This window comes from Pteronotus mesoamericanus, unplaced genomic scaffold (assembly GCF_021234165.1).
Source record: "Pteronotus mesoamericanus isolate MK-2021 breed Mesoamerican mustached bat unplaced genomic scaffold, CSHL_Meso_final contig_73, whole genome shotgun sequence".
NCBI lineage: Eukaryota > Metazoa > Chordata > Mammalia > Chiroptera > Mormoopidae > Pteronotus > Pteronotus mesoamericanus.
Window position 1 is genome coordinate 21670224 of NW_026555245.1, and position 22474 is coordinate 21692697.

The 22474-nt window shown below is 37.5% G+C and overlaps 1 protein-coding gene across 2 annotated transcripts in view; it reads left to right on the forward strand.

Annotated features, from left to right (window-relative positions):
• The first annotated feature begins 1345 nt into the window (after window positions 1-1345).
• Window positions 1346-22474, forward strand: part of RIC1 (RIC1 homolog, RAB6A GEF complex partner 1) — a 126566-nt gene continuing 105437 nt past the window's right edge. For both annotated transcript variants that reach the window (XM_054583099.1, XM_054583100.1), the window contains exon 1: window positions 1346-1716. In XM_054583099.1, the coding sequence (XP_054439074.1) occupies window positions 1573-1716 (144 nt within the window). In that variant the 5' untranslated portion in view covers window positions 1346-1572. The remainder of the gene's footprint in view (window positions 1717-22474) is intronic.

Sequence of the window (22474 nt, forward strand, 5' to 3'; positions counted from 1 at the left end):
AAGAGGCTGGAAAGTGGTGAAGCAGTTTCAACTCTGATTTGAGGAACCTGGGTTATTTGATCACCTTCTGTGGAATGCAGTGAATGTTTAGAAAAATTATGTAGAGTTACATATTTTGTTATGTGTACTAGCTACAATGTTACATCTGATATGGATTAAGTTACTTTCTATTTTGCTATGTTGCCACTTTTTGAATGTAATTTAACTTTTTCTTTTTAACCTGGACTAACATAGATATTTTTAATTGAAAAAGTAATATAAACATATAGAAAAATTCAAACTGTACAAAAAAGGTAAACAATGAGAAGCAAGTTTTTTCCCAGACTCCCCTACTCTCGCTCCACACTCTATCCCTGCTCATGCTGTCCTCTTACTCACAGGTCAATAAAACAAACAGTTGTTAAAGTGATCCCTGTGGTCCAAAAGTTAAATACTGAACACATAATGTCTAAAGTCCTTTCCAGCTCTGAAATGAGGTCTCGATTTAAGTCTTTTCTGGTACAAAAGAGGCAGACAGCCTCACCTTGGCCAACATTTAAAGGACTGAGGAATGTAAACTGGATTCAAAAATATATACTAGATTTAAACTTTTAAAGGACAGGACAGGATTCAGGCACTTTCGTCGTTGGGTGTCTATTTACAGATTGAATAAACGCCCCTTCTAGATGTACACTCCACGAGGGCAGGAACTTCACCACCAGCTTTCACAGCACACAATAAGGGATCACTGGGCCATGCACCTAACAGCCTAGCACAGAGGTCGCGGCTAGGAGCCCGGGGTTGGAATCCTAGCCGGACGGTGACGTGACACGCGCTCCCCCGTTACCCCCCACCCGGCAATCTCCCCCCTTCTCTCCCCAACCCCCACCGCCCAGGCCGAGCAACGCCGGGCAGCTCTCCCTAGAGGCCTTACCAATCCACAAGGGAAGTCATATTTGGCTAGGCCAGGGGAGGGGCGTGTACCGCGGGGCCGAGCAGACAGCATACCGCCTGGCTCAGCCTCCAGGCCTCCGAGTCTCAGGCGATTGTCCCGCCCTCCCGGCCCTGACTATACGCTCCAGATTGCGAGTGGGAGGTGCACAAGAGAAAGAGAGGGGCAAAACCGCTTGCGTATAGACTCTGCGCGGAGGCCGCTGGAGAAGATTAGGGCGGGGCTTCAGAAAGCAGGACGGGGGCGGGGGTGGGGGGGAAGGGAGAAGTCCCCAGTGCGCGCGCGCGCGCTAGCCTTCCCACGCGACGCGGCGTGGTGACGCCCGCGCAGCCCGAGAATGGGGCGGGGCCGGGGCGGGTCTCTGCTCTCCTCCCGCCCCCTCTTTAGTCCGGGCGCTCCCTCCCCCCTCCTTCCCCAACCTCGGGCCCCGTCAGCTCGGAGGTGCCTTCGTAGCTTAGCATCGTGTCGGCCCGGCCCGGCCCGGCCAGGCCAGCGGGCAGATGCCCCCAGCTGCTGCTGCCGTCGCCGCCGACTCCGCCAGTGGCGGTGTAGGAGGCGGGCGTCCGGCCCCGGGCCGCTGAGTGTGACGGACGGGGCCGGGGGCCGCCGGGCGCCGCGGCTTCTGCGGCTCCGCGCGGACCATGTATTTCCTGAGTGGCTGGCCCAAGAGGCTGCTCTGCCCTTTGGGGAGCCCAGCCGAGGCGCCTTTCCACGTTCAGTCCGATCCCCAGAGGACTTTCTTCGCAGTGCTGGCCTCGGCCCGCCTGAGCATCTGGTTCTGCCGAGTAAGTAGAGCTGCCCGCCGCCTCTCGCCGCTCCCTCTCCGGCGTCCCGGCACCACCCCGCCCTCAACTTCCACCCAGAGTCCCGGACCCTTGCCCCTTCGCGCAGACCCACTTGTCTTGGCCGTCCACCTCCTCGTTCCACCTACTCTGACCCGGAGTCCGGGCCCGTCCTCCGGCTGGGGCTCCGGGATGGATACAGTCGCTGCTGCTGCCAAAAATCCCTGTGCCTTCCCGCGTTGGACCGACCGCCGTGCTCGGGGCAGACCCCGCGCGCTCCCTCAGCTGAGCCCAGACTTGCACTCCTCTCCCTTCCCCCATTCCCCGGTGAACAAATTTGCCTAAACTTTCCACAATTAGAAAGCTGGCTGCTGTGGCTGCTGTTACGTTCCCAGCCCTCTTTCACTTTAAAGGCCGTTGATTTGGAGTTAGGGAAGGTCCGCTGGGCTCTTACCCAGTGCCAGACTTTACAGGCCTCTGATAACTTATTTCTAGCAACTACAGCGAAAGTTCTTTTTCTCTGAAGGTCTGGTTATCCAACTCCTCGTCTCCCCACATCATCTCCCCATTGTCAAGCTGGTCCTTTTTTCTGCTGCACTTGGGTTGTTAAGTAGAGAAATGTGTGTGTGTTGGGGGTGGGAGGAGTTAGTAGGGATTGAAGTAGAACTCGAATCTGTCCTCTCTACATCAGGGATGCTAACAGCTGGAAATAGTAAGATTTGGGGAGAGCACGAAACTGAGTTCTGTTCTTACTTGCTGTGAATCCTGTTTTGTTTTGTTTTGTTTTGTATCTAATTACCGAGTAGATAAGAGCGAAGGCTTAAAAAGTAAGCAGTGGATGAGATACACTCTATATTTTTTTTTTTTTGCGAACTGTCTATAAAAGCTACAAAATAGGGTATAAAAGTGCTCTTGTTCTTGTTTTTTCCCCAAAGAAGGCAGTACTAATCGATGTCAGAGTGAAGTTTTTCTCTTTTCTGAGGTACATTGTGGGAATAGGTTGTGACCTTGGCTTTATTAGATCTATGTGAAATACTGACGTTAGTTAAATCAGTTAAAACCCTCAGCTCTCTGTTTAACCATTTGAACGCCCTTTGCTGTCCTCACACACAACCCTGGTAAATGTAATGATGAGATTTGGACATTTCTGGTACCTCCTTTGTGTGACTACCATAGACTGTAAATCAGATTTTTACCATTAAGTTTTGGCAGATTTAATTTTTAAATATATATTAAAACAAGATAGGCTATTATAAAGCCAACATTGTGAGTATTCTGTCTGGTGATTGATTGCATTTTTTTGAAATATATATATGTAGTATATCAGCTGGTTCTTATATACGATACTAATTCATTTACACTGTGTGGCAGTTGAATAATTTTTTATGTTTGGGTGTGTATAACTAGTATCTTTAAAGCACATACAGTACAAATAATTATATCTTGAGTTTTAAATTGTCTTCTGAATTTAGTGGGTAATTTCACTCTAATGCAACAAATTGTAAAGACTAAAATTTAACTTTTCTTACCTCTAAAAAGGCGGACCTAACATTTTTAAGCAGAAGTTGACTTAATATGAGGAATGAATAGACCAGAAGCCTGTACGTTACTTTAATCCTCTGTAAAAGAAACAAAAATATGCCTCAATTTTGTGAATATTGAGAATATCTGGTTTTTGTTTTATGGGGTTTTTTTTGTTTGTTTTTGGAGTTACTATATAAAAATATTGTGTAAATCTAAGGCAGTCCTGGAATTTAAAACTACTCATACTCCTTTCATTTAAACTCCTACCCTATACACAGAAAGCTACTTTGTACAGAAGGCCTGCGGCTACTACCATTGAGGTCCAGTGTACAGAAAGTTAGGTTGTAGGGAATCTATGGGTCTAGAGGTATGAGGTAAAATGAAATGAAATAATAGAAGAGGCTGCAAAGTATTGTAGATTTTTGAGTGGTTAATCTTGATCTTTGGCATTAGCTTTAATTTAATTTAATTAAAAATGAAGTGTTGGACCAGTTGATTTTAAGCTCTTTGATTATAGAGCTGGGTAAATGGGGAACAGGTACCTGTAACTGGGTCAGGTGTCAGACTCCAGCTACCAGTCTCCTCTCCTGGATTATGCCTTTTTTCACTGAATCTGAGTTTTTATTTTGATTTTTTAATTTCTAAACTTACTGAGACTATGTAAGCTAAAGTAAAGTTAGGTTAACAAACTTCTTCAAAACGTGAAAACACCTACAGTTAAAGTGAGCTGTCATTTATTCCCACATAATTTAGACTGAATTGGACTAAAAGGTGTGCATGAGAATATGAAAATTTTGATATTGGAGAGGTTGTGTATGCAAGTATATACATTTTTATAGGGTAAAGTGAATTTTGAAGATCTAAAGAAGGGTTTTACGGAATAGTTGAAGTCTTAAAAGCTACATGAGAGATTTTGGAGACAGGGAGAGACATCAAAGAGATGAGAGCGTATTACGTGCTTTGCTTCAAATTTTGTTGGGTATCTCAGTTAAGTTAAACTCACTAAAGAGGAATGTATTGTTTTAATAAACCTAGCCTTATGGAAGGAACGTGGATTTATTAATCTGAATTGGTTTTTTAATGTCTAAAAGAATTGCTTTATGTAAAGTGTTGATTAGTTATTAAACTATGGAAACATTAAAATGAAATCTCTAAAAATAATTTCCATATACTTCAGTGGTCTTTCAGTGAACTTTTACCTACTCCTTGTAGCTATGATTATATAGCCTAAGTATATAATGGAATCCCAGTGTTATAGGGCCATATCTCTTCAAAATTCTTTCCAGACTCCAAATTTGAGGACTGTAGTATAGTGTTGTTTAAATGTGTTTGTGAACAAAAGAGTCTTTGTAGATGCTTTGTTTTTTTATTTCATTTTTAGTTTGATGGTGTAACTTGATGTAAGCTTGGTTTTTCTATTTTGTAATTCCTCTTAGAAATTCTGAAAACTACTCAAGAGTTTACAACAGAGATCATTGAGATATTTTAGAACCCAAAAAAGGGTACTCAAAAAAAGATTTAGTATGTATATCTTAAATTGGGGTGGTAGAGGTGCAACTTTATGGAACAGTTGATGACATCTTTCTGTCAAGGGTATTGTGAAAGGACTAGTTTCAGCTTCGAGGATGAAGCTGATATTTAAAACACATTCTGATTTATCATTGACATGGGTGTTTTGAGAAGTGAATTGTGTTTTGTATTATACCAGAGAGACTAGAATTATTTCTATACTATACTATTTAACTGTTGATATGGAAGTCTGTATATGTGCATGCAAGTCACAAAATGATACCTTAGAATGCTGTAATTCTAAATTAGTGTTATCTCAATTTTCAGGTCATTGATTATTTCAAATATATAAATTAGCCTCAGCAATATTTTCGAACATGTCCTGTGAAAGATAGCATAAATGGGCCCTCTGTGAAAGGGATGAAGGGGCATACTTTATGTATTAAAACAAAACATTTTATCCAAAGACGTTCATGTATTAACACGATAAATGAAAATTTTGTGAGTTATCACTGTGAAGGTTGCTAATAAAAATAACTTATGGATTCTGTGTCTTTGAGTAACTCTGAATAGAATCTTGTTCTTGTTGGTGTATGCTAATAATAGAAAACAGTGAGATAGGTGTTCAGTGAAGCAAATTGTAGGGTCAGGTATCTGGTTAACTGTGTAACCTCAGGGAGGACATTACCTTTTAGCAACTCTCACCCTTTCAGATCTATTACTGCCTTCAAAGAGCTTTCCTTATAAACCATTGCTTGGAATCTTTTAGGGTTCAGCGCTGGTTACAGAATGAAGTTCAAATTCCTTAGTTGGATATCAGAGACACTCCCCTCTTGGAATGCTCTCTTGTCTCATCTCTACCTATCAGAATCTTATCCTTGAGCTTCTGTTGAAAGTCTGCTTTCTATATGAGTCATTCTTTATTTACCATAACCAGAAGAATACACTTTTTTGGTGAACTCTCTTTGTATTGTTAGTTTGCCACATGCTTTATTTCTCCAACAAGGTTATAACTCTGGAGTTCAGAAACGATCTTACTTTGTATTATTTATAATGCCTTGCACAAAACTTTTGCTTAATAACTATTTTTAAAATAAATTAATGAATTCAGGATATCTGTACTATATGTAGCAGAGAATTTTTTTAAGTTTTAATAATTGGAAGATTTTTAAAGTGTTGACATGTAGTTTTAAAAATATGGTAAATGACAGTTTTAAGTTCAGAAGAAACTTCTTTGAAGAGGGTTATATATGTGAAAGTGAATTAAATACTTTTTTGAAATACATAGTAGAAAAGTAGATCATGTTATTCATAGTAGCCAATATATGGGAACAACCTAAGTATCTGTTAGTGGATGAATGGATAAAAATGTGTATATATACAAAATTGAATATTGTTCAGCCATGAGAAAGAAGGACATCTTGCCATTTGTAACAACATAGATGGACCTTGAGGGCATTATGCTAAGTTAAATAAGTCAGACAAAGACAAATACTATGATATTTGACAAAGACAAATGATACCACTTCATATGTGAAATCTAAAAAAGCCAAGGTCATGAAACAGAGGTTAGATGGTGCTTACAAGGGACTGTGGGGGTTGGGGAAAAGGGGGGATATTGATCAAAGAGTACAAACTTCCACCTGTAAGATGAATAAGTTCTGGGGATCTAATGTACAGCTTTGTGATTATAGTTAATAATACTGTGTTATATACTTGAAAGTTGCCAAGGGCGTAGAAATGGTAATTATGGTAATTTATGGTAATTATGTGACCTGAGTCAGGTGTTAGCTAACACTATGGTGGTGATCATTTTGTAAGAATCAAGTGTTTCAGACCAGCGTGTACATTTTAAACGTACACAGTGCTATATGTCAATTATATCAATAAAGCTAGAAATAAAAGTGGCACTTGATAAAGGGTCCTACTTTAATTATTAGATAATCTATACTTCACCAAAACTTAAACTGTGGTGCAGTAGTATAATCAGTGGGAACTGTTGATTCCTAGTATGTATTTATATTGATATAATCTGTCGAAAAAGAAAGACACACACACAAGAAGCAGTATAAACAAATAAAGGTGTTTCACTCATCTTTAGGTGCTTCTGAATCATTGACATTATCTATATTAGAGGTAAACACTCATTCTGAGTTTACTGTGCCCTAGGTGGTTTACATCATGGGAAGCAAATTTTCTTGAATTTAGGTTCTTCACATGCCTCATTCATGATTTTTACCCTGTTCTCCTAGTACATATTCAACCTGTTAAACTTGATATTATCTTCTAAAATACATTATATCTTTACTGCACATGGAAACCTAGCACCACTTGTATGAATAGAGGATTACTGTATGAGGGAATACAATGAAAACAATATTACGAAAATCGCTTCCTGTTTAAAGGCTCTCACCCTTTTCTTAAAAAGGGCAGTTAGTTGGTACGGGAGAGAGGTTTAAAAGTAAACTAGCACCTCATACAGATTTCCTCCTTATCTAAATCAAAAGGGTTAAAGAAGAATTGAAAAAATTATTTTCTCACTATATGATTAAATATTTAATATTTAATAAATAAAAATAAGTGTAAATGTCATCTAAAGTGGTGGTATCGGAAGTATTGTATTAAAGTGTTTCACTTACTGCTAAATAAAGTTTTATGTATTAGGTAATTTATTAAATTAGATAAAGTAAATTTACAATTTAAAAATATTTCTAAATATTCTAGAATTCACACTTGCTACAAGTGACACAGTTACTTAAAGTATGTTTATGAATCAGCAAGCGTCAGTTGGTTGGAGTCAAGGTATTTTACCTTTCTTTTAATTGCTTTACTTTGAGTTGCCATCACAAGCCTATTTGTCTCCCCAGGTGATTTGCCTTTTTCAATCATAAATTATATTTAAATTTACCTGTTAAGTTTTGGATATTGTTGATTTATAGTAGAACTTGCTGTGGTTTAGTTTTCTAACAGTTTTATTGAGGTTTATAAATATGTGTTAAAGTACACAGTAATTTTTAGTAAACTTACAGAGTTGTGCAACCGTCATCATCACAATCTAGTTTCAGAGCATTCATAGCAGCCCCAAAAGTATTATCCCTATTTGCATTCAACCTCTGTTCCCACTCCAACCCCAAGAAGCCATTGGCCTGTTTTTTTGTCTCTTTGGATTTGACTTTTCTGGAAATTTCATGTTAGTGTACTCATATAATATGTGGTCTTTTGTGCCTGGCTTTTATTTAGTATAATGTTTTTTGTAGTACTTCCTTTTATTGCTAAATGTTATTCCATTGTATGAATATACCACAGTTTTTAAATCCATTAATTGGTTGATGTTGCTGTATAAACATTTGTTTACATGTCTGTGAATGTATATTACCATTTCTTGTGGGGAGATACCTAGGAATGGAAATGCTAGGTCACATCGTAAATTTATGTTTAACTTTTTAGGAAACTGCAAAACTGTTCCAAAGTAGCTGTAATATTTTACATCCCTATCAGCAACACATGAAGGTTTTCTTCCCTACATCCTTTTATTAAAACCATTTTAGTGAGCTTATTGAGATATCTCATTGTGACTTTAATGACTGATAATGTTTAGCATTTTAATCAATGTGTTTATTAGCCTTATTTGGTGAAATGCCTGTTTAGATCTACCCTACTCCCTCATATAAATTGGACTGTTTATCTTACTGGATTATAAGAGTTCTTTATCAGATATGTGAATTGCATATATTTTCTCACAGTCTGATTTGTCTTTTCAGTTTCTTAATGGTTTGGAGAGCAAAAGTTTAATTTTGATGAAGTCTAACTTTTTTTTTCTTTTATGAATCATGTTTTCTGTATCTAAGAAACTTTTGGCCAATCCAAAGTCAAAGGCATTTTCTGTGTTTTCTGTAGAAGTTTTATATTTTAAGTCCTGGTACATAAGTCTGTTATCTATTTTGAGTTGATATAATATACGGTGTTAGGCAAAGATCTAAAATTAGTTTGCTTTTTTTTTTTTTCTTTTAACATACAGATCCAGTTGTCTTAGCACTGTTTCTTGGAAAGACTCTCTTCACTATTGAAATGCATTGGCACCTTTCTCAAAAGCCAGTTGACCATAAATATAATGGTTTATTTCTGCATTTTTCTGTTTAGTTCTCTTGATCAAATATGTCTGTCATCATGCGTGCATCACACTGTAGCTTTATGGCAAGTTCAGAAATCGGGTGGTGAAAGTCCTATTTTGTTTTTGTTCTAAAAATTATTTTGTTTATTCTAGATTTGTTGTATTTCCATATATATTTTAGAATTATCTTGTCAATTTCTATCCAAAAAGAACTTAATGGGACTTTCTGGGGATTGTGCTAAATTTGTAGATCAATATAGAGAATTGCCATTTTAGGATGGACTCTTCCACTCAATAAAAAATGTGGTGTCTCTCCATTCATTTAGGTTGTAAAAAATTTCTCTTAGCAGTATGTTGCAGTTTCCAGTGTACAGGTCTTTCAAACATTTTGTTAAATTTACTCATATGTGCTTTATTTATCTTTTATGATGCTGTTTGGAAGTAACGTGTTAATTTCATTTTGAGATTGTCACTGGCATAGAGTATAGATAGAAAATTCATTCTTGCATGTTGCTGTCCTGCAACATTGCTAAAACTTACTTGTAGTTTTTTATAGTTAGAACTAATAAACCAATTTAGCAAAATTGTAGGACACAAATTGACACACAAAATAAATTGCAATTCTATACAGTAACAATAAACATCTGAAAAAAATAAGAAAACAGTTCCATTTATAAGAGCATCAAAAAGATTTAAGTACCTAGGATTAAATTTAACTAAGGAGGTCAGACTTCAAAATGTTGCTGGAAGAAATTGAAGGAGACTCAAATAAATGGAAAGCATTCACATGTGTGTTCATTGATTGAAGACTTAATATTGTTAAAATGCCAATGTTAAGCGAAGCAATCTACAGATTCAGTGCAATTCCAACAGTTGTTTCATTCCAGAAATATAAAAATCCATCCTAAAATTAATAGAATATCTCAAGGAATTGTCTTCATTAGTCTAACTAAAATTTTTATTAATTTTGTGAATCTTTTCAGTGAGCCAACTTTTGGTTTTACTGATCTCAACCTATTCTTTGTATTATATTTTGTTGATTTTCATTTTTTTGTTATAATTAATTAATTATGCTATTATGGTGGTTCCAGTTTTCCCCCTCCATCCAGCATCCCCAATTACTCAGGCAGTACCCACACCATTGTTCATGTCCATGGGTCATGCGTGTAAGTTCTTTGGCTACTCCATTTCCTACACTGTACTTTACATCCCTGTGCCTATTCTGTAACTATCTATTTGTACTACTTAATCCCCTCACTTCTTCACCCATTCCCTGACACACCCCTCCCATCTGGCACCATCAAAGTGCTTTTCCTATCCATGATTCTGTCTCTGTTCTTGTTTGCTTAGTTTAATTTTTAGATTCATTGTTGATAGATTTGTATTTTTACCATTTTTTGTTCATAGTTTTGATCTTTTTCTTATATAAGTACCTTTAACATTTCATGTAATATGATGGTTTGGTGATGATTAACTCCTTTAGATTTTTCTTGCCTGGGAAACTCTTTATCTGACCTTTGATTCTAATGGTGTCTTTGCTGGGTAGAGCAATCTTGGCTGTAGGTCCCTGCTTTTCATGACTTGGAACATTTCTTGCAAATCCCTATTAGCCTGCAAAGGTACTTTTCAGAAATCAGTTGACAGTCTTATGGGAACTCTCCTGTAGATAACTAACTGCTTTTCTCTTGCTGCTTTTAAGATTCTCTCTTTACCCTTTGACATTTTAATTATGATGTGTCTTGGAATGGGCCTCTTTGCATCCATCTTGTTTGGGACTCTCTGTGTTTCCTGGAATTGCGTGTCTATTTCTTTTACCAAATAAGGGAAGTTTTCTTTCATTATTTTTTCAAACAGAGGCCCCATTACTTGCTTTTTCTCTTCTCCTGGAACATCTGTGTTGCGAATGTTGGAACACTGAAGTTGTACCAGAGGCTGCTTACATTATCCTCATTTTTTTTTGGATTTCTTTTTCTCCTTGTTCTGATTGGTTGTTTTTTGGTTCCTTTCATTCCATATCATTGATTTGATTCTTGGCTTTATCCACTGTACTGTTGTTTTCCTGTAAATTGTTCTTTATTTCAATTAATGTATCCTTCATTTCTGACTGGATCTTTTTTTATGCTACTGAGGTCCTCACTAAGTTCCTTGAGCACCGTTATGGCCAGTGTTTTAAACTGTGCATCTTAGAGGTTGCTTTTCTCCATTTTGTTTGTTTCTTTTTCTGGAATTTTGATCTGTTCTTTCATTTGGGTCATATTTCTTTGTCTCATCATTTTGGCAGCCTCCTTATGTTTGTTTCTATGTATTAAGTAGAGCTGCTTTGATTCTGTATCTCGGTAGTGTGGCCTAATGTAGTAGGTGTCCTGCAGGGTCCAGTGGCACAGCCTCCCCAATCCCCCAAGCTGGGTACCCGCTGTGTGGGCTGAGTACACTCTCCTCTTGTAGTGAAGCCTTGATTGCTGTTGGCAGATCAATGGGAGGGATTTACGTAGGCCAGTCATCTACAAGGACTAACTGTGTCCACTCACCACCAACATCCAGCCTCTGTGGAGGTTCAGTTGTGCAGGGACAGGGTGGTGGTACTCAACATGTTCTGTAGCTGTCCACTGGGTGCACAGGCTCTGAGGTTTCCTTGGTGGTGGAGGCCAAGGTCCGCCCCCACCTGTGTTCTGCCTGGGGCCACCCTGCATAATCTATAGAGCAACCTGAGAGGGCTGCTACTTGTGCTGGGCTTGGAGTTTCTCAGGCAAAGCCAAGCTGCGAATCTAGGCTGGCTGTTGCTAGTGCCAGGCCTGGGGCCACATAGCAAGATGTATGGGGGCTGGGGCTCATTGAGGCCAGCTGTTGCTTGTTTGAGAGGACTTAGACTCTGTGAAGGAGGAGTTTAGGCCAGCCATTCATATGGAAAAGTTTCTGTTAACAACTTGAGTGGGCATGTAAATTGGGTGGGGTGGAGTCTCAGGGGATCTCCCAGGTGAGGGAAACAGTGTTAGCTAGGTTGATGGAGTCTGAGTTATGGTTCCCACCTGCTGGCTCTGTGGCTCTGTGTGGGCAAGGTTCAGAAAAGAGACAATGGCCTCTACCTGCCTTTCTGTCTGGGAGAAAGCTGTCCCCTGCTCTTGCCTGATGCCATACACTTCAGTTCCTCATTGTATGCCACTGGTGCCATTCAAGCTGCTGCCCTAGTGCTGAAGCTCAGGGGGGAGTGAGTCTGAGTAACCTGAGTGTGGGTTCTTTAAGAGAAATTGCTTGAGACTGCAGCAGTTTCTTACAACTCAATCTCCTCTGGTTTTTTGCAGCCAGAAGTTATGGGGATTTATTCCTGGTGCTAGAACCCTGGGCTGGGGGCCGTGGTTGGCGCTGGGACTTCTCACTCCTGAGAGACTGTTTCCAGATTTTTATCTACCACACATGGATATAGGACCAGCTTGTTCTGCATCTCCTCTCCTTCTACCAGTTTTGATGGATGTGGTTTCTTTAATTACGTAGTTGTCAGACTTCCATTTAACTTGATATCTGATGATTTTGAGTGATGGTGGTTCTAATAGTTTAGTTGTAATTTTGATGTGGTTGTTCAAGGAGGTGAGCTGTGTTAATCTATCTGCCATCTTGACTGACTTATTTTATTGAATCTTTACACAATTATTTTTTCTTCTACTTGTTTTGTGTTCAGTTTGCTTTACATTCACTATGTCCGAAGCTTTGAGTATTAATTCACTTTTTAAAATATAGGCATATGGAGCTCTAAGCTTTTTTCTAAACACTGCTTTAGCTATATCCCATAACTTTGTCTTTTTGAGCAGTTTTAGGTACAGTAAAATTGAGAGGAAGGTGTATGAATTTCCTACTCCTACACATGCATAGTCTCCCCCATTAGCAACCTCACCCATCAGAATGGTACCTTTTTTTTTTTTTTTTTTTTAACCAAAGGTGAACCTACATTGACACATTATAATTACCCCATTGGGTCACAGCCTCCTAGGAAGCTTACGGGGTATAATCTGAAAGTGGCCCCTGTACATGGGGGGCCTGGGAGACCTAAGATACATACATACCACACTAGGTTGGTAAGTGGCAGGTTTAATAAGCAAGGGAACTTAACAAGACTTGCCTTGGGTTGCTCTAAGATGAGTAGATTTCCACATCCACATGCCAAATCTTGAAAGTTTATATAAAGGTTTTGACTAGGGCCAGTCATGTATTTAATCCATGTAGTCACAACCACACATTTCTGTCTCAAGACTGTACCCTTGGAACAACTTCTGGGAGCAGTGAAGGCAAAGGGAATGCACATTCCAAATCATAGGGAAGAGGATGGAGGAGACTCCAATTGCTTGGGTCCAGCTCTTGGGTCAAAAAGGTGGTTATGTCTTCTTGATGACCTTCCCCACACATCTAAAAGTTCATAGTTTACCTGAGTTTACTCTTGGTGTTGTATGTTCAGTGGCTTTGGGCAAATGTGTAATGACATATATTCATCATTATAATATACAGAATACTTCTCTTGCCCTAAAAATCCTCTATTACCTTGTTGTTCATCTCCCGCTATTCCATAACTTCTGATGTATTTGAATTTTGTTTTCAGTTCAGTTTATAAGCTTTTTAAAAAAATTTCTTTGAATCATGGTTTATTTAGAAACGTGTGGTTTAATTTCCAAATATTTGAGAACATCCCAAAATCTTTGTTACTGATTTTTAACTTAATGCCATGTAACTGGGGAATATACAGGGTCTGGCAGAGGTAATGCCTGCTTGAGTGTGGTTGGTAGGGTAATAATATGCATGTAATAACTTATAGTTTTAATTTGAACATTTCACCTAAAGCATCATATGATGTGCTTGAGTATGATATTGTTATATTACAGAATTACATGTTTAAGATTTTGTCATAAAATATTTTGTAATAAAACAGGAGTGTTATAAAATGCCAGACCCTGCATTTTAAAATATTTTATTTGAGATTTTAAAGATCCGTTTTATGGGTTAGTGTGTCATTTGTGTTAGAAAATTTTTTGTGTGTATTTGTAAAGAATATGCATTCTGCTATTCGCTGAGTGTTCTCTGAATGTTAGGTTAAGCTCGGTGACGTGATTGACTGTTCAACTCTTCTACATCCTTGCTAATGTTCAGTCTAGTTTTAGCAGTTATTGAGCATGGAGATTGAAATTGTCAACTCTGCTGTTGAATTGTCTGTTTCCTGTTTTAGTTTTGTCAGTTTTTTTCTTTATGTATTTTGGGACTGCATTGTTAGATTTGTATATATTTATAATTGTTACGTGTTTCTTTTGATTGATACATTATTAATATGAAATGTTTCTCTTTGTATTTTTTCTTAAAAATGTATTTTTATACTATTACCAGTACAGTTCTCTTATGCTTATTGCTTGTGTGACATGCTTTTTTTTAATCTTTTTACTTTTACAAACTATTTACATTTTTGAATCTGAAGTGTGTCTTATATAGACAGTTTATATTTAAATCTTGGGTTTTTTTGTTGTTGTTTTTAAAAATCTAGTCTGATAATCCCTGCTGTTTGATTGGAGTGCTTAGTCCATTCACATACAATGTAATTATTGATGTGGTTGGTTTTACATTAGCTGTTTTGCTATTTCCTTTTTATATCTCTTATGTTGTTTATCTGTTACTCCTTTAATTACTTTGATAGCTTCACTATATTTTTAGAGTTACTTTACTAATGGTTGCTCTAGCAATTATAATGTGGATTTCATTATACACCTCAGGTTGAAACTGACTTAATTCTAGTAAAACAGCAATTTTCCCAGTCCCCTTCTTTTTACTTTCATGTTTTTAATGTGATAAAATATGTTAAGATAAAATTTAACTTTGTACTCAGTTTTAAATGTGCAGTTCTATGGCACATTGTTGTACAACCATCACCACCAGAAAGAGAAAGAAACATTGATCCATTGTCTCACTTAAGCGCCCTGACTGGCAGATCAAACCCTGCAACTTAGGTTGATCCCACAACCTTTCAGTGTTTGGGACTGCACTTCAAGCAACTGAGCCACCTTACCAGGGCTGAGTCTCTGCTTTTTTATTCCTTTGTGTATGTCCCCCAAAGCGGAATTGCTGGATCATATGGTAATTGTATATTTAATTTTTGAGAAATTGCAATTTTTTAGAAATCATAATACCCTTTTTGATAGTGGTTGTGCCATTTTACATTCCCACCAGTAATACTCAAGGGTTCCAGTTTCTCCACATTCTTGCCAACACCTGTACTTTTCTTTTTAAAAAATTTTTATTTTTATGATAGGCATCCTAATGGATAGGTGCAAAGTGTTATCTCATTGTGGTTTTGATTTGCATTTCCCTAATGAGAAGTGATATCGAGTACCTTTTAATGTGCTTACTGGCCATTTGTATGTCTTCTTTGGAGGGATATCTATTCAGTTTCCTTGCCCATTTTTAAATTGTGTTATATGTCTTTTTGTTATTGAGTTGTAGTTCTTACTGTATTCTGAATATATTTGATTTGCAAATATTTTCTCTCTCACTGTGTGGGTTGCCTTTTCATCCTGTTGAAGTATCCTCTGATATCCAAAAGTTTAATTTTGGTGAAGCCCATCTTAACTATGTTTTCCTTTGTTGCTTGTGCTTTTGGTACTATATCCAAGAAATCATTGCCAAATCTAGTGTCTTAAAGTTTTTGCTCTATGTTTTCGTACATTTCTGTCTGTGATCTATTTTGTTAATTTTTTCATATGGTTCTAGAAAAGTGTCCAAATTTGCATATTTTTGTTGGATATCCAATTTTCCTAGTGCTGTTTGTTGAACGAAGTGTTCAGAAGAACAGGGATAACCCTGTTGAATGGTCTTGGTGCCATTGTTGAAAAACATTTAATCGTACATGTGTGTAGTTTTTGTGCCATGTGGTGGCACTATTTTGATTAGTTTTGAAGTAAGTTTTGAAATCAGAAAGTGCGAGACTTCCAATTTTGCCCTTTTTCAAGATTGTTTTGGTTATTTGGGGTCCCTTGAGATCCCATATTAATTTTAAGGTGAACTTTCACATTTTGGCAAAAAAAATTGCATGAGGATTTTGTTAGGGATTGCATTGAATCTGTAGGTAGCTTTGGGTAGAATGAACATCTTAATATTTTTATGTAATCCATGAACATAGCATGTTTCTTTATTTGCATCTTCTTTAATTTATTTCAGTATAATTTTGTAGTTTTCAGTGTACGTGTTTTTCACCTTGGTTAAGCTTAATCCTAGGTATTTTATTCTTTTTGATACTATTAATAGAATTGTTTCTTTAATTTCACTTTTTTGTAATTATTACAAAGAAATACAACAGATTTTTGTGTTCATACTGTATCCTGCAACTGTGCTAAATTCATAATTGCTAACAATTTCATGTGAAATCTCTCTAGTATTTTCTAGTATCTCTCTAGTATGTTTCTTAACATGTGAGATGTTAACAGAGAACGGAGATAATTTCACTTTTTCTGACTTGGATGCCTTTTATTTATTTTTGTTGGTAATTTCTTTGGCTAGGACTGTCAGTGCTATTTTGCATGGAAGTGGTGAAAGCATCCTTGTCTGTTCTGACCTTAGAGAGGAAAAGCTTTTTAGTTATTCACCTTTGAGTGATTTTTGGCTGTACATTTTTCATATATGGTTTTAATTATGTTGAGGTAGTTTGTTGAATGTTTTTGTCATGGAAAGGTTCTTGAATTCTGTCATACTTTTTTGTAAATCAACTGATACGGTCATGCGGTATCTTTCCTTTATTTTGTTAATTTGGTATATTACATTGATTTTCATGTGTTGAACCATTCTTGCATTCTGGAAATAAATCCCACTGGTTATTATTTATAATCCTTTTAATATGCTGTTGATTTCATTGAGGATTTTTGCAGTTATAATCTTCAGGGTTATTGACCTGTAGTTTTCTTTCCTTGTAGGGTCTTTGGCTTTGGTATCAAGGTAGTAATGCTGGCCTCAGAATGAGTTAGTGTTCCTCTTTCAATTTCTTGGAAGAATTTGAGAAGGACTAGTGTTAATTTTTCTTTAAAAGTTTGGTAGGTCTCACTAGTGAAACGATATAGTCTTGGGCTTTTCTTTTTGGGCATTTTTTGGTTGCAAATTCAGCCTTTTTCTAGTTACAAGTTTATTCAAATTTTCTATTCATGTTTCAGTGTTTGTTGGCTGTGTGTTTTTTAAGAATTTGTCCATTTCATCTAAGTTATACAGTTTGTCAGCATACAGTTTTTCGCAGTATTCTCTTATAATCCTCTTTATTTATTTTTTAATTTTGGGGGTGTTCAAACACTTTTATTAGAAAGTTCACAAAATACAAGTTAAATTAGCCAGATATTTTGAGTATTCTTGCAACTTAAAAAACTCAGGTATTGCAAGTGTTTATGTATTTTTATTTATAGTAATTCCCTGAGGATTTTCTTTCTACATATATCAAACCCTTTCACCGTGTCCTACAGGAATTATTTTCTTAAAAAGTTCTTTAATTCAGTGATACTTATTTATATTTTACAAAAGGGAAACCTATTTTGAATACAAATACATAAAATAAAATAGCCTTATTTTGATTTTGGACAGAAATGAAGCTTTTTAGTTAGCATGGAGATAAAGCAGGGGACCTGCTTCTTTTCATTTGCAGTTAGGTCTTTGCAAAAGTCCACTCAGTGTCGAGAAACGTTCCTGTTCACCAGTGTGAGGAGTTCTGTGAACTCCAGGGAGAAGCCAGATTTTCTCAGCATCTCGCACAAATTTTCAATGTACCAAGAGCCATTCACAGTTTCCTGATGAGAACAATAACCTTCAACAGAGTAACACAGGAGGAAGTGTCCTCCAGTAGGCAGTGTGTAAACTGAAACCACACCCACCTCCCTGATATCTTTTGTGATTTTTTTCTTTCCCATTGGTTGTTTAAAAGAGTTAATTTCCATATATTTGTGAGTTTTCCAGTTTTCCTTTTATTGTTGATCTTTGGTTTCATTCCATTGTGATCAGAAGAAATACTTTGGCTATATATGTATATATACTTTTAAGTCTATTAAGACTTCCTCTGTGGCCTAACTTATGGTCTGTCTGGGGAATAGTCCATGTGCACTTGACAAAAATGTGTATTTTTCTGTTGTGTGGAGTTATCTGTATTTGTATATTAGATCTAATTATAGTGTTGTTCAAGCTCTATTTTCATACTCATTTTCTGCCTGAATGTTCTGTTCTCCAGCCTTTTCTTTGAGGTATTGTCATGTATGTTACATGCATGTAACAGTACAGTGTATTCCCTTTTATAAAAAAGATAAAAGATAAAAATGTTTATTCAGTTTTTACATTTATCCACTTATTTGCCATTTCTTGTACTCTGGGTTTTGTCCTTTGGATTTAAGTTACGAACCATGTCAGTAGTCTCTAAAACTACTCCCTGGTTCAGTGATTTCCTGAGAAGAGTCACAGAACTTAATTTGTAGTTTTGTTTATGATTTTTTATTTATTTTTAGAGGGGAATGGAGGGAGAAAGAGAGGGAGAGAAACATTGATGGGTTGCCTCTCGAACCCATCCTGACTGAGGACCAAACCCGCAACCCACGCACGTGCCCTGACTGGGAATCTAACAGGCGACCTTTTGCTTTGTGGGCCAGTGCCCAACCAACTAAGCCACACCAGTCAGGGCCTTCTATTTATGACTTATTGCAACAAAAGGATACAGCGCAAATATTTCAAAGGCTCATTGGTGAAAATTGGAAGGAACCAGGTGCAAGCTCCAGTGGTCCTCCTTCAGTAGTCATATAGGATATGTTTACTTCCTCCAGCATTGAATTGTGACAGCATATGTGCAATATTGTCTACCATGTAAGCTTCTTATAGACTCAGTCCTCAAGGTTTATATTGAGGGTGCTCTGCTTAGCACATATATATAGTTGTATAGATGTGAACAAAAACTACCTCCATGTCCTCCTTTCATGCTGTAACTTTTGACCAACCTCACTGACCTTAGTAAGCCTTCTAGTTAATGAGTATATGTGTTCCTTAAAAAGTAACCATAAATTGTTAGTAATGGCCAGGATAACAATCAAGGTGAATATCAAACTGGTGGTAGTATGGATCACCAGGAGGTGTAGTCTTGGAGCTACTGCATTCTTTGTCCTGTCAATCATTAGTACCTGAGTTATACTAGTAAGATAAAAAAAGAAAAGATGCAGTAAAAGAAATCTTTAGCATAGAAAAACTTGCACAGAACTGCTGGGCCATCTGCTTTGGCCCAATCTTCCCTAAGTAAATTACCCCATAATTCTATTAGGTATCTACTATGGAGTTGCCTGTCTGCTTGGTTTTTTGGTCTGAAGATATCTTCCTGGTACAGTTGTCATTACACTTTTGACCCACTTTCAGACAACATGCTAAAAATTCCACATTGCCTGTTTCAGCATAAGTCATGCTATTTGTACAAACAGTTTAGGCATACTCAACTAATTTGATCAGTTAAGGAATGGTTGGAACCCTTCCAAAATTAAATTCCCAGATGCCAGCCAAGGACCAACCTTGCAAGCAGACTCTTTTTAGTATAGCCTGCTCAGGACTGTTTTATTAACTCTTTTCTGCATACCATTTGATGTCATTTTTTTTTCCTTAGGGAGTTCCTGTAACATTGCTCGTAATGCAGGTTTGTCAGTAACAAATTCTCAATCTCTTTATCTAGGAATGTTTTGCTCTGCCTACAGTTTTGAAGAATAGTTTTATTGGATACAAAATTAATGGTTGACAGTTTTTCTAGTCAGAATCAAATATATCATTTTATGGTTTTCTAGCCTTCATTGTTTCTGATAAAAAGTCAGCCATTAATTATATTTTTTGTTCTTTCGTGTGTTGTCAGTCATTTTACTTTTGCTCTTACAGCATTTTCCTGTTGTTGGCTTTCAGTAGTTTGTGTATGGTGTATGTTTGTAGGTATTTATCCCATTTGGATTTTGTAGAGCATTCTGAATCTGAAGCATGTCTTCCATCAGATTTGGCACATTTGCAGCTATTGTTTTCTTCAATATTCTTTTATCCTGTGTTGTCTTCCTGGAACTCCCTATTATAAACATATTGGTGTACTTGATATCCCACATGTATTTCTCCATTTTGGTCCTTTTTCTCTGTTTTTTAGATTGAATAACTTCATTGAATTATTTTCATATTTTTAGATTCTTTTGATATCTCAAATGTGCTGCTGTGCATATATAATGAAGTTTTCATTTTGGTTATACTTTTAAACTCGAAATTTTTTTATTGCTTTTACTTTTTTGAGATTCCCCACACATTGAGCCATTATCATCATATTTTCCTTTGATTCTTAAAATTACTTTCCTTCGTTTATTTGTTCCAACCAAGTGCAGTTTGAGGAGGAGGAGGAAAACCTACATCACTCCTCTTTCTTTTCTTTTTTTAAGTGTATTTTATTGCCTTTGCTGTGAAAGTTGTCTAAATTTTTACTCCTTTGCCCCCTCTGCCCAGTACCCCTGATCCCTCCAGCAATCCTGCGCTTAGTTCATGCCCATGGGTCTTGCATGTAAATTCTTTGGCTTCTCTATTTCCTATGCTGTTCTTAACTTCCCTTGTCTATTTTGTTTCTACCAATTATGCTTCTTAACCCCTGCACCATTTCTCCATTCTCCCTCTTACCCCTCCCAGCTGATAACCCTCCAAATGATCTCCATTTCTATGATTCTGTTCTGTTCTGGTTGTTTGCTTAATTTTGTGGGGTTTTGTTTTGTTTTGTTATAGATTCAGTTGTTGATAGTTGTGAATTTGTTGCTTTTTTAATGTTCATGGTTTTGATCATTTTCTTAAATATGTCTCTACCATTTCATGTAATAATGTCTTGGTGGTGGTAAACTCCTTTAGTTTTACCTTGTCTGGGAAACACTTTATCTGCCATTCCATTCTAAATGATAACTTTGCTAGATAAACTAGGTTGTAGGCCCTTGCTTTTCATCATTTTAAATTCTTTCCAGTCCCTTCTTGTCTGCAAAGTTTCTTTTGAGAAATCAGCTAACAGTCTTACTGGAACTCCTATGTAGGTAACTCTGCTTTTCTCTTGCTGCTTTTAAGATTCTCTCTTTATCTTTAATCTTTGGCATTTTAATTATGATGTGTCTTGGTGTGTTCCTCTTTGGGTCCAACTTGTTTGGGATTCTCTGTGCTTCCTGGACTTGTATGTCTATTTCCTTCACCGAATTAGGGAAGTTTTCTTTATTTTTTTCAAATAAGTTTTCAATTTCTTGCTCTTCCTCTTCTCCTTCTGGCATCCCATTGATTTGAATGTTGGCATATTTGGAGATGTCCCGGAGATTCCTCAACCTACTCTCGCTTTTTTGAATTCTTGTTTCTTCTTTTTGTTCTGGTTGAATGTTTATCTTTATGTTCCAAATTGCTGGTTTGCATCCTAGCTTCCTTCCCTTCTCTGTTTCCTGTGGATTATTCTTTATTTCACTTAGTATGACTTTCATTCCTTTTTTTTTTTTTGGCTGTACTGAAGGAGTTCTCTGTACTCAAGGAGCATGCTGATCACAAATGTTTTGACTCTGCATCTGACAGGTCGGCTCTCTCCATTTCACTTAGTTCTTTTTCCAGGGTTTTGGTCTGTTCTTTCATTTGGGCCATATTTCTTTATCTCCTCATTTTGGCAGCCTCCATGTGTTTGTGTATTAGGTAGAGCTGCTCTGACTCCCTGTCTTATAGCATGGCCCATTGTAGAAAAATGCAACTGTAAGTTGTATGGGGCAAAGCCTTTAGGTAATAACTAGGATAGTGCAACCTGTTTCACTGCTTTGTGGCTGTGTGGGGAGGTCCCAGAGAGGTGGCAGTGCCACTGCCTGGCTTCTGGTGGTTCACCTGATGCTCGCCTGTTTCCAGTCACTTCACCCCCTTCCTGTGTGTGACTGGCACCCTTCCAGCTCTTGCTCTGGTGGTGAATCCCGGAATGGATGGGTTCACGAACATTCTAAGACCATGTGGGCCCTTTAAATGATGAAAATCTGTCCGTTTTTTCTGCCACCCCAGTCCCTGCTGGATTTTACAGCCAAGGTAATGGTAATCTATCTTCCTGGTGCTGGAACCCTGGGCTGTGTGGTCTCGGCAGCAGAACCGGAATGAATGGGAGGGATACCTAAGAAGCGAGTGATCCCAGCCTCAGGCCCCTTGCCTTTCCATGCCACACAGCCTCTCCACATGGCTAGGCTACTCCACCCCTCCTGCCTGTTTGGATGAATGTGTCTTCACTTTGTTGTCAGACTTCATACAGCTGGATTTTCTGATGGTTCTGGGTGTTACTAGTTTTGAGATCTGGTCGTAGTTCTTTCTGTGGTTATGCAAGGAGGCCAAGCCTGTCTGCCTATGCCTCCATCTTGACCTGAAGTCCTCCCCTTTGTTTCTATAATACATTTATCATGGTTATTTTGAATTCATCTGCTGTCTGGGTCCACTCAGAGATAACTTTCTTTTTTTCTTCAGTCCGGATTGTATTTTCTACTTTCTTTGTATTGTCTTTTAATTTTTTATTTATAAATGGGGATTTTATTTTTAATCAAAACCACCTTTATTATAGTCTTCAAAGAGCAAATTTTTTTTCTAAGCTAGCCATGA